This window comes from Mytilus edulis, chromosome 9 (genome assembly GCF_963676685.1).
Source record: "Mytilus edulis chromosome 9, xbMytEdul2.2, whole genome shotgun sequence".
Classification (NCBI taxonomy): domain Eukaryota; kingdom Metazoa; phylum Mollusca; class Bivalvia; order Mytilida; family Mytilidae; genus Mytilus; species Mytilus edulis.
In genome coordinates this window covers 5,884,735-5,902,981 of record NC_092352.1, presented here as the reverse complement: position 1 = coordinate 5,902,981, position 18,247 = coordinate 5,884,735, and the positions used below count along the sequence as shown (strand labels likewise).

Sequence of the window (18,247 nt, the reverse complement as noted above, 5' to 3'; positions counted from 1 at the left end):
ACAAATCAATTTAACTGAAAGTGTGTTTTCTGCATACGTTTTTTTACAATTATACAGAAATTACATGTATATATCCATATTATACCTGCATTAAAGCAGCTGGAGATGAAAATCACTTTGTATTTACATGCTTAACATTTGATTTTTAAATATTCTTCATAAAATTATTTCTGTTGTGTATGAACTAAAGGAGATGTGGGATATATGTTACAGGGATAACAACCCAAAGACACCAAAAGCTATAAGACATATTTTGTTTTACCATACTACGGTTTGTAATCTGATATTAATAGATTAGTCTGACCATACATGTATTACATAAAAAAAACCCACTAAGCTTGTTGTGAATAGACTAAGCTAAATATAATTTTGTTTAGTTAGATATAAAAGTATAAGCTAAATGTAGCAACATTATTCACAACATTGCACCACACAAGCTTTAAAAATAAACAGAGATAATAACAGTATGAATGTTTACCTGCTATACTGTAGAGTACTCTGAGTGTCGGAGCTTCAGAACTGTACTGGTTTATCATGCCTTTCTGAGCTGCCTTGGGAACAGGTATTGTCAGGATAATGTCCTTGTGAAATTTACGTCGTCTTGGTTCCACCGTTACGATTGGACTAACAGCTACACGATTCCCTAACATCTTAGCAACAAGATCTGGATTTATTTTCTGTGCCTGGTGATTGGATGAGATGATCACATGATAAATACAACATTATTACAATAGTATACATTTCTACACAATAGAGCAAGACTAAAGCGGAAGACATGAGTGCAAAATTTTACTGTTTATTAAAAAATGTCTGTTTCAATTTCTGCCAGTCTTGCCTGTCCCTTAGTAGGCTACAATATATAAAGAAATAGGGGTGTTTTAAATATCTATTCAACTGATTAAGGGTATACACATCATGCAAAAGGAAATTTCATACTTTTAAAAATCGTATTTAAACTCTCTGGCATTTTTATGTACTAAACTAACACCCTTATAAACACATGAAACAACAGAATATAAAATTAAAGAATATGTTTACCCGCTTAAACACTGATTAGAATACATTTTTTAAGTCATTTTTCAACATAATCAACTTAAACTAAGTAACTTGCATCTATCATCAGATATATACACACATATATATATCAATAATTGATAATAGAAGTAATTTACCTTTGTGTAAAATTTTAAAAGCAAACAACCAAGTCCCCCTTATATATTTACTGTTTTCTATAAAGTTTTAGTCTTGAAGTAAAAATCAATGGTTTGATTAATATAGGGTCATTTTCTGACCATGAATCTACTTTCAGTAGAACATTTTCAATTGGTCTTGGAGTTTTCCAAACATGACTCAAAATGGCTTTCATGTGACTCCCTACCTGCAGACCAACTTTTATCTTCTTTGTTAATGCCCCTTCTGGGAAAACTGCTTGTACTTGTGGTACAACAGTAGAACTGATCACACCACCTTCTCCACCAATATGTCGCTTCTCTTCCTTTATCTTAGTGACCAAGGCAAAATACCGAGGAAGGTCATCAGTCAATATTCTGGTAATTCTCTTTCCAGTTGCCTCGTCCTCTTGTTCCAGATCAGAAACTAAGCAAAGAAAAACAAATATTAATTGGTAACAAAATTCTTTTCATCTCAAAAGAGGTTGAATTATTAAATTGTTATGCATTTCTATTTTGGATTCATGTAATCAGTGTTCTACCCAGGGACATAAAGTTAAAGCACTGTGGAACCCTGGTGCTATATATTTTGGGAAAAACAGTGCTGATTAAGTTACCTCATGTCACCTTTACATTTCCATTCAGTGGCAGATCCAGAACAACAAGTTATTTATCATATATCAACAATTCAAGAATTGACATGATTGAGTTTCGTTTTATCCAGAGAAAATTAATGGAGGACAGGAAAATAACCATGCTTTATCATAACTTTTACACCCATTTTCCCCCTCTCCTCAGTTTTACCACGGGTATTACCTTCCATGCTTTGTTCCAAAGCCTTGTTAACGGCTTCATCAGAGGCCACAATTGGGTGTTCGTCCCATTTTTCACCATTGTTACTTCTTAAGATCTTAATTTCTCTTTCTTTGCCACGCAAGGAGGCAAAGTGTGGTACTTCTAAAACAATATTTCTGTAAAAGAAAGAAAATTACTTTGAATAAATTTGTTATTCTTGACTACTACAGGTACTAACTAGAGAATAGTGATAGAAACCACCACAAAGGTAGATTTAGATGCTAATAGGATTACACCTTTACATGTATGATGCACACAGGATGAAAATAATTCAATCGGCTGTCATTTAAAAAAAACTCTATAATTCAGAGAATTATCTTAGCAAACACAACACGCTATTTCAAAGCCATCTGGGAAAAAGTAACCTCTTATGGTCAAATCTATTTGTTGAGGAAAGTGAAGATTAGTTTAACTATTTAAGAACCCTTTAAAAATAGTGGGGTTAATTTATGTTTTTATTTTGCTTCACATGTTGCTTCACATCAAAGAGATGTTAAACCTATTGTAGTAGTATGTGGGACAAGCAGGTGCTGACATTAATAATTATTTAATCAAGGTTTAACTACTGTCACATCTGGACATTTTATTTCTAATGCAATAAATACACTTTCTTTATTCTAATTTTATTCCATTACAGAATAAGAATATGAATAAAAATTTATATTCAGAAAATTAGGTTTTCAGGTGGGCATATAATTTTAACAAATTAACCATAAAAATAGAAACATTTGCAGAACCATAATACAAATGTATACAATGTATTCAATCTAAACATGTTAAAATCATATTATAACTTGTATTGTTCACATTCTTTTGTAGTTGCAAATATAAACAACACACTTTTCTCATCTAAAGTGTGACCTTTAAAATTAAACTGAAATTTATGGTATAGAAATCTTTAAAGAGCAATTTTTTCAGTTTTTTTATCAAGATAGGAAATAAACAGCAGTTTCAAAAGTATATTTTCACTGAAAAAAACTTTAATATGGTGACCTTCTGCTGTTGTCTGTTCTATGGTCGGGTTGTTGTCTCTTTGACACATTCCCCATTTCCATTCTCAATTCTATTATGGGATTTCATGAGTAAAGACCGCTGCTGATGAATATTTAGTTCCCACCTTTTATTTATTTGAATGTTTTATTTTATTGTTATAACAGTTATAAAGCCTGTAATTAAAGAAGTTCATATCAGTAATTATTTTGAATGAGATTTTAAAGCGGAGATACAGTCACTTAATCTCACACTTCAATTCAAAAGGAGGGTGATAATGTTACTTCAAACTATCACATGACAAGCTGGATCATGTGACAGCTTCCACAATAGTACAGACATACACTTTGCTTGATTGTAATAAGTCTTCCTGGGCTTACAGGTTTATATAATGAACAATTACAGTTTGTAAATATAGGTGTGGCTTGAATTAGGAAACAAACAATTGAAAATACATCAGTGTAAAACACAGGAAATATTTGAAAGGGATTCAGAGTTATGTAACATTATATTTACATTACATATAACTTATAAACAGGTCAATCATTAACTTTCTAATCTGTAAACGAACGGATTAAAAGATAAACAATTGCCAAACTTTCTCTTTTTAGTCTGTTTTGAAAATCTCATTTAATAAGTTTTCAAGAAGAGAAATATAAAATACATGAAATACCTACAGGACAAAAATATCCCTTTGTTAATGACTTGAAGTTAGCTAAATTGATTTAAATGCAATATGTGCAGTTGTGGCAATACATGTATCACAACTGAACTAAATAAAAGAAAGCTCTATTTAAGTTTGGATAATTTCCTGAAAAGTTGTGAATTTTAAAAGTATATATCTGGTGAACAACTTGTCAGGAAATTGTATAAAGTAAAAGAGAGCTTACTTTTTATATCGTTGAGATATTGCCAAAACATGTTGCATGTAATTCGATTTAGCAAACTTTAAGTTTTACCAGATTTATGAATAAATGCCCAGTTCACAGTTTCATAAATGTAGAATGACTTATCTGAAAATCAAAAGAGGGATAAAGTCACCAATTGTGTTCCCTGCAATCTATGAGAACTTTCTATAAAGTGTAAGGATTCAAAAATGTATACTACTTTGGCATAGACAGATTTAGGGGGACAGGGTGACAAGGCTCCTCAATTTGTTGAAAAAAATATTGGTTATATAGAGAATCAATGAAACATGACTGGAGTGGGCCCTCTTTAGGCAGTCTGACAGTGTGCCCCCTTTTCAAGAAAATTTCTAGATATTTCACTGGTAAGCTTACTACATACTCTATTTATATAATTTGAGAACTTTCAAAAAGACAATTACTGAATGTGTGTGTCCTATCACTATTTACCATTTTAATGACAGTAAATGCTATTTATTAAGTCCTTAACATCATGAATTCCCTACATTTTATGTTTTGTTATCTATCATTAAGTATCAATAAATCAATCAAAACACTTCTGTCAATATTCTTTATAACTAAGGGTTTTGCTGAGATTTTATTCATTCTATTTCTATAGTATAGTTGTTAGGTTAGTCTGAGTATTTTTCCACCACTATAAATATTTTTATAGCTAAGTTTAATGCTGAAGTTTTATTTGTAATCATTCAGATTTTTTTTAAAAGAACGGAAATGGTGTATCAAATCATGACACAAAGGTTGAACCATGAACTAATGAGTTATGTTCTTCAGGTATTCACTATTTAACTGAGTGATGGATAGGAAAACACAGGACACTGTCTACTGCGTGCTTGCAATAAGAAGATTTTTAATTTAGAAAAGCCATGATGTAAAGTTCATCAGAAAGCTGCGTCAAATATTTTGTGCTTCACCATAATATATTGAATACATAAGTAATTGGTAAACCTAAAGTAAAGGAGTGATGAAACTGGAGTACATCACAACCAAGTATGCTTTGATCAAGCTGTAGTTCGTCACAACCAAGCATGCTTTGATCAAGCTGTAGTTTGTCACAACCAAGCATGCTTTGATCAAGCTGTATTTCATCACAGTCAAGCATGCTTTGATCAAGCTGTAGTTCGTCACAACCAAGCATGCTTTGATCAAGCTGTATTTCATCACAGTCAAGCATGCTTTGATCAAGCTGTAGTTCGTCACAACCAAGCATGCTTTGATCAAGCTGTAGTTTGTCACAACCAAGCATGCTTTGATCAAGCTGTATTTCATCACAGTCAAGCATGCTTTGATCAAGCTGTAGTTCATCACAACTAAGCATGCTTTGATGAAGCTGTAGTTCATCACAGTCAAGCATGCTTTGATCAAGCTGTAGTTCATCACAACCAAGCATGCTTTGATCAAGCTGTAGTTCGTCACAACCAAGCATGCTTTGATCAAGCTGTAGTTCGTCACAACCAAGCCTGCTTTGATCAAGTTGTATTTCATCACAGTCAAGCATGCTTTGATCAAGCTGTAGTTCATCACAACTAAGCATGCTTTGATCAAGCTGTAGTTCATCACAGTCAAGCATGCTTTGATCAAGCTGTAGTTCGTCACAACCAAGCATGCTTTGATCAAGCTGTATTTCATCACAACCAAGCATGCTTTGATCAAGCTGTAGTTCGTCACAACCAAGCATGCTTTGATCAAGCTGTAGTTTGTCACAACCAAGCATGCTTTGATCAAGCTGTATTTCATCACAGTCAAGCATGCTTTGATCAAGCTGTAGTTCATCACAACTAAGCATGCTTTGATCAAGCTGTAGTTCATCACAGTCAAGCATGCTTTGATCAAGCTGTAGTTCATCACAACCAAGCATGCTTTGATCAAGCTGTAGTTCGTCACAAACAAGCATGCTTTGATCAAGCTGTAGTTCGTCACAACCAAGCATGCTTTGATCAAGCTGTAGTTCGTCACAACCAAGCATGCTTTGGTCAAGCTGTAGTTCGTCACAACCAAGCATGCTTTGATCAAGCTGTAGTTCGTCACAACCAAGCATGCTTTGATCAAGCTGTAGTTCGTCACAACCAAGCCTGCTTTGATCAAGTTGTAGTTCGTCACAACCAAGCCTGCTTTGATCAAGCTGTAGTTTGTCACAACCAAGCCTGCTTTGATCAAGTTGTAGTTCGTCACAACCAAGCATGCTTTGATCAAGCTGTAGTTCATCACAACCAAACATGCTTTGATCAAGCTGTAGTTCGTCACAACCAAGCCTGCTTTGATCAAGTTGTAGTTCGTAACAACCAAGCATGCTTTGATAAGCTGTAGTTCATCACAACCAAGCTTGCTTTGATAAAGCTGTAATTCATCACAGTCAAACATTGCTCCAAAGAAACTCAATACTAAATTCAAGAAAGCTATGATTTATATTTTCATTAGAAAAATGTGGCTTAAAATCTATGTGACAGACATTAAGACAGAAACACAGAGAGATGTTAACACATATACCCAACTCCCTTGGAACAGGTGAATAAAAATTATACACATTAATGAAAACACACAAACACAAAGGAAAAATGGTGATATCGGGTTCTTGAATAACCTGTATTATATTACAGCTTTACAACATGATCATTTGAATAATTCAATCTTGATGTAAAATTCCCAAATGCATTATTAAGTTCAATTATTTACATCTTGATGACATCTACTATTAAGCATTTAGTGGGGAATGTGTCCATGTGATACAGATGATGCTGGGCTTGAACACAATGTTATAAAGGGACATAATTGATGAATATTAAAAGTAATGCTAGCCTGGGATCCGGCCCAATCTAGCTGCGCGTCGTAAGGGCCAGGTGGGGAACAAATACCATGTGATCGATTCAGTGCCAGTTGACTCTGAATCTAAAGTGAGGCTGAATAAATATTTGCATAAATTTTGATATTTGAGGTAAAGCAGCACAATTGGAATCCAATTGACACCTTGGACATGTGAAATCTTAAACTTTTAACTTTCTCACCAGGCGATTGCTGATAAGAATTAACCCTTTTCTGCTTACTAATTATCATCATACTACTAATTAGATATGATAACACTATACATCAATTCATAAAGAAAAATAATTACAGTCTAATTTTTACTAATTGATGTTAAACAATAATTGATTGGATACAGATGTAAAACAAACATTGAGGACAAAATTAGTATTAACCAATCATTGACAGGCAGTACATTGATACACGCCTGGCTATACTAACAGGATTAGCCAGGACCCCAGGCTAAAGTAATGCTACCAAATTTGAAATTGATTCGACATATGGTGGAATAAGCATTGTATATAAGTTTCATAAAATTAAACTGAGGCATACTTAAGTTAAAGAACAGAAACGCAAAATTCAGCAATTTTTCATTTTAAAAAGGGGAATAACTCTACAATGGTAAGTGACATCGCCAAAATTTGAACTTGATCTTTCTTTTTTTTTTCTTTTTTCGGTATTATAAAGTTTCATAATGTTTGACTGAGGCAAACTTAAGTAAGAGAACAGATAAATTCAGCATTTTTTTCCATTTTTAAAGGGCATAACTATAGAAAGGTAAAAAAAGACCACCTTCAAAATTCAACTTGATTTGTGTATAAGTTTTATAATATTTTCTCTAGGCAGACTAAAGTTATAGAATGGAAACCAATTTTGGAACATATGGATGTACATATGGACGGATGTACAGACGGACGGATGTACAGACGGACATGGGTTAAACTTAATGTCCCCTCCACTATGTCAGGGGGATTAACATTAAACAGTGACTGTACAGCCATGACTGAAGGACATCTGGGGCCAATCAATAGTTAATGTTTACATATTGACCAATTATTTGTTTACTCTAGTGATTATAACATGTATAAGATGGATGATAATTTTATCTTGGTCCATCAATCTAGTGTTCTGACAGATGGAATGTAACTAATCAGAGACATGTGTTTTCTTACACCTGGGAGTATACAAACCTTCATTATCACAATTAACTCATTCATTATTAAATTATTTCTCATACATAAAAGACAAAGACTGGTACATATGACTAAATTTTAATTTTAATTTTTTTACAAAATCCTAGTTTTTTGTTTTGAATGCATATATGTCATGCTGTCGATTAAGGGCCCTTGTTTGGAACACCTATTATGACTCAAAATGTGTGACTGTCCTGTTAAAAACTTGGTATAAGTCCTCTAAATACATTTTAAATTAAAGCAAAGATTTCACCACCTTAATTTACCATGTTAGGAAAAATATACTTTTTTTTACTAATAAAAAAAATTATTTGCAAGCTTTACAAATTATGCTTCTTATTTTTTCTATTTGTGAGTTGAAATAAAAGAGGGGAAAGGAGGGGATTCTTGTCACAAATTCCTGAGAAATTTTTTTTCCAAATCCTGACTCTTGTGGAAAATAATGTGTATGTTTCAGCATCATGATATATTTAAATCCTGAACTCCTAAATAAAATATAATCCCCTGTCTATATGATATGAAATTTAACACTTATTTAGATTTAAAAGGCTCAGAATTGTGTGCTGGTTTGACATTTGACTCATGGATGTATTATTGAAAAGAACTTTAATATCACTTGAACAAAAATGTATCATCAATTAGTTTATGGGTTCTTTATTAATATTCATAAACCTGAATAATTTATTTATAAAGAGAATTTCTTATTAACTATCTACTTTATGTATCTGCTGACAATATACATATATATATAATTGTAGACTTTTTCCATTGATCCACAAATAGATCAGTAGCTGGTAGAGTTTCATATAAACTACCTTTATCCTGTACACGCTATTTTAATTGTCATATTAACCATACAAAACGGAAATTTCAACTTCCTTTGAACATGTAGTCATCTGCATACAGCTTGCATGACCATAACATATTTAAAATCAATTATCCTACAAGTTCTTTCTTTATTCAACATTTAAAGTCCAAGAAGAAAATGTTTTCAAGAAGTTATATTTTTGAAATTTTCATGTTGATTTTTTTTTAAATTTCTTCAGAAATGTGGCATCAATGGAGCGTTATTGGTCTAACCCAAATACAATTATATTTTAAGTGGGTTAACTACATATTTGTCTGTAGTATTAAGCCTTTAGGTTATTTAACATTTATTTTACATTAATATTTACAAATATTTAATGTCATTTTTTGCTGACATTTTGATTATGATGTTTTTGACAAATGAAATATGTGTGTACAGTTATACAGTATATGTATAATGTTCTACAAAAAACTTTTATGTTTTAATGCAGAGGAATTAAATCAAATGGATTTTGCAATTCAATTCTAATAATACATTTCATAATGGCAAGAAATATGCTTCTTTTTGGTCAATTACTGATTAATGTCTACTCATTCCATTAAGCAGTCTGAACCCAATCCCCAACTGCAGAAATTCTTACTTGACTATGAACATGATAAAATGTTTATTACATTTTGAGTATATCAGATTCTCTATTTTAAAAATATAACTTTAGATCTAGAAATACTACATGTCATCCTTCTCATAAACAGATAAACAAAATAAGATGGGTCATAAAACTTTAAGTTATCTAAACACCTATGATAAAATTCCTATTGATAAAACACATTAAATGTGCACAAATTGTTTGAATATAAGTAAAAAGTATTGATGTAGATTAAACTTGCTGAATCAGCAGATTAAATTGACCTTGTACTATGTAAACCACACAAGGGTCTGACATTCACTTTGTTAGCCATGTTTTGTTATTCAATTAACTGATAAAAATTTAAGTTTGGCAATTTGAAGTGCTAGTATACACTATCAGTGTATAAAGTGTGGTTTTAAGGTGCTTATAAAAATCATCACTTCACTATCTAAAATTTCAGTATTCAATAGCTCATAAGCAAACCTTTGGTTTTTTTTTTATTGACCCACAGAAAACTGATTTATATCCAAATCTAGGTAGGTAAATCTAGTAAATAATCTGTATATGGGAACCTGAATTAGCAAGCAAATCATTCCCTACAATGCTTAGTTACTAACACCTATAAATAACCATTTTATCTATAAAAATTTGGCTTACCCTAAGAATTTGGTTCCAACTGGTCCCATTTCCAGGATACGGGACGCCAAAGCCTCGCCTTCATTAAGTGGCAGTGGATGGTTAAGTTTCTCTTTAGTGATGAGGCGACATGTAACTCTTGTGGGCATGGAAGCTTTCCTTGGTGGTATAATAATCCTAACTCCAGAGTGGCGACGTCCACGGAGGGCTCCACCCCTGGCATCCACCATAAAACTGATCAGGAAGCTGTTAGAAATAAGCGTCATTTTGTTACAATATATTCCTTAACCAACAAGTAACAATTCTATATCTGTTACTAACACAAGACTATCATCAACAAGTTTCCTCCAGAGAAATCTCCAATCAGATACAGGACATAAATCCAATCAATACCATTCACAATAATAAACTCACTCCATTAATATTTTGAAACAGTAGATAATTCCTGTGTCTGCAGACACATACACATACCACTACCTATACCCTTAGATAAGTAAGTCAATCCTGATTACTGTTTATTATGTATGTACTCAATTATCATGTAAATCATACAGTCTACTATTCCCCAGGGTATAACACTCTGCAATTCTAGGTCAACAACAATCTGACAAAAATTCACTTTAACCTTTCACCTCTGGAGAAGTTTAAACAAACCGAAATATTGTACCTAGTTCTTATATCAAGGATAATATTGGATTTTAATTTTTTATTTTTATACACAGCTGTATTGATTGTGTTGGGAGAATAAAGCACTGGACCAAACAGGAATAACTATTTGTCTACTGTAAGGACATTGTACAGGTGAAACAGAGAATCAATACACATCCCTTACTTGTCATCCTTATAAACAGTAGTTTGTATTGTGTGTCTAATTATACAGCTATTTCTAGACATTTAAATGTTATAAATATAGTCCATTTTAAAATATTTGTTACATAATAGTTAAGCTTATGTTTTAGGCCATCAGTAATAGTTATAACTTTGCTTAGAAGTATGGCCTTTTTCTCTGATTTATACCGACAATAACTTATTAAATTATTTCTACTAACAGAATAATCAGAAATCCAGTTACTTAATCATAGAAAAAACACTTGAGTAAGAAGAGAATGACTAAGAAATGTAGACCTTCTAACTTCTACCTGTGATTAGTAAACAAACATTCATTAACAGATCACAAAGTAAAATTGGAAGATGATTTAATCAGGCCAGACAATGAGATCCAATGTTAAAACAATAATGTAACTAGTTGGATGTCCAACAGTATACCTTTTACTGTCATATAAGATGCCAACTTATTTTTGTTTTGTTTAATTTTTATTTAAAATTTAACAAAGGGTGGCCATCTTTGTTGCCAAATACAGTTTTAAAAAGGACCCCTATAGGACCATTTCATTCAAACTAAAAAGTTATTATTTACTTATATCTAATTTTGGTATCTGACATAACCCCTATGGATAATTTGGGGATAATTTTGGTCCAAAATAGTGGAGAAAATATTTAAACATAAATTATAGACAGATTTTGAAATGATGTTATCATATGAAACACAAGCTTTAACAGTCATATTTCTGTATAAAAGTACTAAACAGTTTCTTAAAGCACACACCCTTTATAAATATTACACACAATTCATAATACAAAATGAAATAGAAAGTGCAAAGCATGAAATTCTTTAAAGTTTGCCAAAAATTCTTCTGGCAATTATACAGCTCTTATATAAATTTAATGTTCTAATGTAACAACTTCACTGCATGCATGCAACATACAAAGGGAAATAATCAACAATATCATGAAGACATGCTGTGAAGAAGATAATTTCAGGTTTGTATATTAACATGCCTGAGGAAGAGACACAAGTACTAAAATACAGAAACTCTAACTCTAAAGCAGCAGGGATCAGCAACAGGGAATGCATCAAATGACAAACCATGGATCTATCAATCTAATCATTTACTTTGTTTGGATACAAATATCCTTTATTAGTAGGGATCAAGTCTAAGCTATAATAATTTTATAAGCACCAGTAAAAAGTAAGCATAATGCAAATTGTATCCGACTTAACAGTTGCAATATACAATTGTTGTAAAAGTACCTTTAACAAAATAATTTACTTTTTACCAAGCATTTAAGCTACTTTAAAAAAAATGTAACCACATAGGACACTAGGCTTAGCTTGCAGATTCACATGACTTTGTTTATTGAACCACGAAATCAAAGTTAAAACCCTAATTTGGCATTAATCCTATCAAACTTTGTCATACAATAAATTGGTGTACCAAGTTTCAAGTTGAAGTTAACAAATTTATTAATAAACAGCTGCGCCATGAGCGCATGATACGCCCGACGTCTTGTGTGGAAGTTTTATGCAATAACCTTTTATTGTTTTTGAGACACGGCGGGACATGTGACCCCCCCCCCCCCCCCCTGTTATTTTTTTACAAATATCACTAAAATAAAATTTTGAATGAAACCAAAAAGTATACAGATCTTTAAATTAGTATAACAAAGAAGTGTGTACAGTTTCAAGCAATAATCATAAATTGTTTTTGAGATACGGCGCGACATGTAAAAAAAAACCCTCCCCTTATTTACAAAATACTCAATAACTCAAAAATAAAATTTTGAGTCATCACCAAAAAGTATACAGATCTTTAGATTAATATAACAAAGAAGTGTGTAAAGTTTTAAGCAATAATCAAAAATCGTTTTTGAGATACGGCGCGACATGTAAAAAAACCCTCCCCCTTTTTTATAAAATACTCAAAAACTCAAAAATGAAATTTTGAATCATCACCAAAAAGTATACAGATATTAAGATTAATATAACTAAGAAGTGTGTAAAGTTTTAAGCAATAATCAAGAAACGTTTTTGAGATACGGTGCGACATGTGAAAAAAAACACACCCCTGTTTTAGTTACAAAGTGCCGTAACTCAAAAAGTTTAAATCTTATTTTCACCAAAAAGTATACAGATCATTTGACCATCATAAGAAACAACTTTATTAAGTTTCATGAAATTTGGATAAGTCGTTCTCAAGTTACGGTGCGACATGTTTACGCCGGACAGACGGACGGACGGACAGACGGACAGACGGACGGACGGACGGACACCGGACATTTGTATACCATAATACGTCCCGTCAAAATTTTGACGGGCGTATAAAAACTACCTAAACCAAAAACTTTAACCTGAGAGGGAACTTATTTTCACTGTCACATTTCTATGTTCAGTGAGTCGTGAAATAAGTGTCAAAACCATAATTTGGTAAATAACATCATTTTCTCATTGTTGAAGGTTGTATAGTTGCCTATAATTGATTTCATCCACTTCATATGAACTTTGGTTGGTAATTGCCTCATTGGCAATCATACCACATCTCCTTATTTTTAATTCACAAAGAAAATGTGTACTGTGGAACGGACTAAAGTTCAAATAGACTGACTGAAGAACTAACAAGAATGATTGATGGATGCACAGACAAAAACATATCCACCTAAGTATAAAATTGAGAAAGGAAATGGGAAATGTGTCAAAGCGACAACAACCCAACCATAGAGCAGACAACAGCATAAGGCCACCAATGGGTCCTCAATGTTTGACATAAAAATAAAAGTATGCTTGAAATCAAAATAAAATTATAGTAAATGAAACTATCCATACAAAACAAAACAATATTTTGGAGATATCTTCACTTGAATAAAAACTATATACCAGGAAAGAACATTTTTATATCAATGATGTACATAAGATAAATAACTATGCAAATAAAAAATGTCAGACAATACACTGTAAATTCAGAAATTTTCAAGATGTATTTATTAATAGGATATTTGCATTGGAAAGGTTTCATTAAAAAAAAAAATGCAATTTTAATAGTTTCTGTGTGCTAGTATTCCATGCACTGTAATAAATCATGTATATCAATTTGGTTCATTTTTTGACAAATGCAACAATAAAGGCAAGCAAACATTTCTGAATTTACAGTATTGAGTAAGATTTTACACAATCTCTAAGAAATATACAAAATAAGTACTACTACACTTAAGTAAATAATTAAGAGGAGAACTGAACATTAAAATTAATAGAAAATGGAGTAATTTTCTCTATTTTGTTAGAAATCAATTTGAGTCAATATAAAATGTAATTTATTAATCAACATATAATGGAAATGCTCTGTTATTGTGATCAGATTGTCTCATTTATAACTTATTACAGTGCAATTAATATCCAGGACGCAATTTATAATCAATAACATTCCTCAGCCGATCAGCATAAACTATATATTTGTACAACTGTGACAATACCAAGTTGCTTCATTGGAAACTTCAATGGGATGGTGAAAAATTGACCCAGAACATCTAACTAGGAAATATAGAATACAATAAGAATAAAATGCTCTGCAGGGCACAGCTTGATGCAACTGCAGAGGTCAAACCCTGAATAGTTGGGACAAGTATGGACAAAACATTTAAGCTTGATACAGCTCTGAATTTGGATTGTAATTTTAAAAATAGTTGACACAGCATGTGGATCAATTTGACAATCAGGGCCCAAATATCAAAAATCTAAATACATGGTTAGATTCAGCATATCAAAGAACCCCATACATTCAATTTTTGTTAAAAAATAAAAAACAAGTTAAATTTTGGACCCTGACTTGGACCTTAATGTAGACCAATTTGAAACCAGAATCAAAAATTAAGAATCTAAATACACGGTTAGATTCAGCATATCAAAGAACCCCAATAATTCAATTTTTGATGAAATCAAACAAAGTTTAATTTTGGCCCCTTATTCCTAAACTGTTGGGACCAAAACTCCCAAATCAATCCCAACCTTCCTTTTGTATTTATAAACCTTGTGTTTAAATTTCATAGATTTCTATTTACTTACACATTAGTCATTGTGCAAAAACCAAATGTCTATGGATGACGACGACTACATGATACTAATATATGATCGCAAAAAATTGTTTTTGCGGTCGAATAAAAAAAGAATAAGGGGTACTCATTCATGACATCAAATTCGTTTATGCACCTGAACAAAACCAAAAGCAATCAGAAAAAGTTCACCAAAGAAAAGTTCTTGAGATCATGAAAAAATATATCTAAACAACAAAACCTTAATGTTGAAGCAAACAAAAACAAGAATGCACCCTTTGCAGTGCAAAGTGTACCCATTTCAAATATTGGAAAACAATAAGAAGGTGTGTGACAGTTCTGGAAAGTGTACACATGTTATAACTCATCACTGTCAAGTTGCTGGCCAAATATGAAGTAATTCTGTAATGTACTGCAGATAATACTAAAATCAAAGGGGTTGAACTTATCGTTGGTCTTTCCAACCTCAACTTGTTTATGATCTTATGACCTTGACTTTATGGGGACAAATTACAACAAGTAATCTGGAAACAGGGAATCATTTGATCTCATGTTCCTTCCCCACTAATGACACCAACTGTGTTACTCATTTAAATTAAAAATTTGGTGATTAGTTACTTTCAGTAACGTTGCAAACAAGGAAAAGAGGACAAGATTGTTGTTACAACACATGGTTATGATCTGTGACAGATATTTTATAATGGTCAGCCAAATCATGAAGACATCTATTGAACTCTCAAAAAGATGAGGGAACATAGGACATGGGTGTAAGTAGCAATTGGTCACTGACAACAGACATGCATCATTATATATGTAAAGATATGTGTACATAATAAACTTAGCAAACCTGGACCATATTTATAAAGCCCAAATAATAAAGCACAATACACACATGCTCAAAACTCAAAAATAAAATAAAAAGTATATGTATTAGTAAAAGGACTATAATGAAAATATAAAATAAAGTGATACACTTTGTGTATATACAGTTACCTTTTCCATTTAAGTTTGCTGAAGAAATAATATACAATTCTTAAATTCTATTGTGTCAATAATTTGCTCCTCTAGTACCTATGCATAATAATGGCTATTCAAACTGTTAAGAATGCTATATTCTCCATGTATTTGTTCTTTTTCAAAATGTTTTCTAATTTAACCGATCCAATAAACCACATTTTAAATTAGACTTTGTAACTTGGTAGGAAAAGATATTTGAAAACTGACGAATTACAATCAATATTTGCAGTCATGTTTTTTTTCCATGATCAAAACACAATAGGTGATGATCAAATTACAACAAAGACTTTCTGTAGATCATTTTTCCTCCATAGTTTGATTTAAGTTGAGTCAAAAGAGAGAAGATGAGAATGTGATTTCCCATAGAGCATGTATAGTTCAATAATAACCTTTGTGGTATACATGTATATGTTGTCGTGTATGCAAAACCCATCTGATTGAACTGAGGTATCTTTGTATAAGATTAGACTTTCAATCAAGTTAAAATGGGGTATTGCAATTTTAAAAGCAAAAGAAGTTTTGTAAATTAACAAATCATAGTCCAGAATGTTAACGATAAGTTTTGGGCAGTTTTGGGCAGACTGAAAGAAAAGTCAAATATATAGAGGGCCTTTAATACCTTATTTCTACTGAATCGTTTCAGGACATGATGGATGAGTTTGGATGCAAACTGGTTGCAAAAGCTCACACAGACCTTTCAGGCAAGGTTAACTCCTATAAGTAAGCTCAGCTAACATCAACACTTGACAAATTCAACTTACCCAGAATATGTTGGTGTTCTCTCTATAGCAACATTGTCAGGATCAAAAGATGTGTTAAAAGAAGAGCCGCTGTAGGAACTACATTTCATGTCCTTCTTTGGAGCTCCTGGTGACAGTCGAGTATCTGGTGCACTCTGGGAGTACGTAGCAAACGATTGAGTCATCACTTCTCTCTCCATAAAGTCCTGTAAATGTTTATGACTATATGTGAAAGGCACAGGAAAAAGAGAGCCTCAGAGAGTGTCAGAAAAGTTTTCCATTTTGAAAAATTGAATATTCACTCAATAACAAAGAGATCTATCAGTTTATTATGAATCATACGAAAGTCTATTTATCAACCACAAATTGTATTACTTGACTGATTTCAAAATTTGAACACAATTTCTCTGACTAACTGACTCTTATTTTAGCAGAAAATCATTTCAGTAAATTTTCAACAATCCTCTTTAAAAGTATAAAATTTAAATTTACTACTGAACTTAAATTAAAAGATAGTTCAAAACTGTAAATCAACTGTTTAGTCAACTGCTGTTTCAATTAACTAAAAACTAAGTATCTAACCAAACATACCAAAAAATTAACAGATTGTTGTAAATAGTTTGAAGTTTGTATAATCTATTTCTAAACTATTATATTTCACTAAAACATTCGTCATATATCTTTTAAAACTAAAATTGAAAAAAGATAAACTAGATGTTTCTATTCTTTCTCAAGAGGTTCAGTTATCAATATAAACCCCATAAAAATATGCTCTAATCTTGCTTAACTTCGAACACAAGATAATTTTTTATTAGTCTGATTACTGAAAACATAATCATTCATTAGCATAGTTTAGCTTTTTAAAGTTAGATAATCCGTTACTCAGATAATCTTTACATTATTTTATGATATAATCAGAGCAAATCCCTATATTTGACAAGTTACACTATATATTTTTATTTATAATAAACTAGTGTTAAAAGGTGATACTAGTATTATAGAAATACATTATTTCTTAAATAGTTTGAAACCAAAACATGCCTAAATTACTTACAAATTTCCTCCTCCAAGAAATTTAAATGAAACTTTCACCTTACATGCAAAATTATTCCAAAAACTGTGTTTAAATTTGTGAGTCTAACTAACACATGCTGATATCATGCGATAATCTGTAGTTAGTTAGGGTTAATTAACAATGACCCTTAGGAAGTTCTTCATACTGGCCAAATTCTAATTCATTTCACATTGGAACATGATTACAATCAGTTAATATCATGATAAGATGTACATTGTGTGTCTAGACCCTACACTTACAACATGTAAGAACCCTATAAAACCTGGATCAAGCTGTGCTTCGTTTCATCACACTTTCATTCTTTTTTATGCTTTGATCAGACTGCACTGTAATTTACCATAAAAATTCCTAATTTTTCAATAGTTATTTCTAATAATGGGAATAATAAGTCCTTCTTTTCTATCCCTCATCTACAAACTTTTGCCATACTTTCTTAAAAAAAATCTGTGATGGGAAAAGCAAATTATGTTTTCTGTTTATAATAAAATAGGGGATTGTTGTAGGAAATGAAGTATATCAAACTCTAGTCTATA

The 18,247-nt window shown here is 31.8% G+C and overlaps 1 protein-coding gene across 50 annotated transcripts in view; it reads right to left on the bottom strand.

The window, feature by feature from the left end:
* LOC139489457 (uncharacterized) overlaps positions 1-18,247 on the bottom strand; it is a 169,084-nt gene that overhangs the window by 76,633 nt on the left and 74,204 nt on the right. For 45 of the 50 annotated variants that reach the window (XM_071275819.1, XM_071275804.1, XM_071275807.1 and 42 more), the window contains 6 exons: positions 16,661-16,845; positions 15,876-15,893; positions 10,023-10,247; positions 1,986-2,140; positions 1,379-1,596; positions 479-683 (listed from right to left, as the gene is read on the bottom strand). In XM_071275819.1, the coding sequence (XP_071131920.1) occupies positions 479-683; positions 1,379-1,596; positions 1,986-2,140; positions 10,023-10,247; positions 15,876-15,893; positions 16,661-16,845 (1,006 nt within the window). The remainder of the gene's footprint in view (positions 1-478; positions 684-1,378; positions 1,597-1,985; positions 2,141-10,022; positions 10,248-15,875; positions 15,894-16,660; positions 16,846-18,247) is intronic. The other 5 variants (XM_071275812.1, XM_071275815.1, XM_071275826.1 and 2 more) reach the window with 1 other exon arrangement.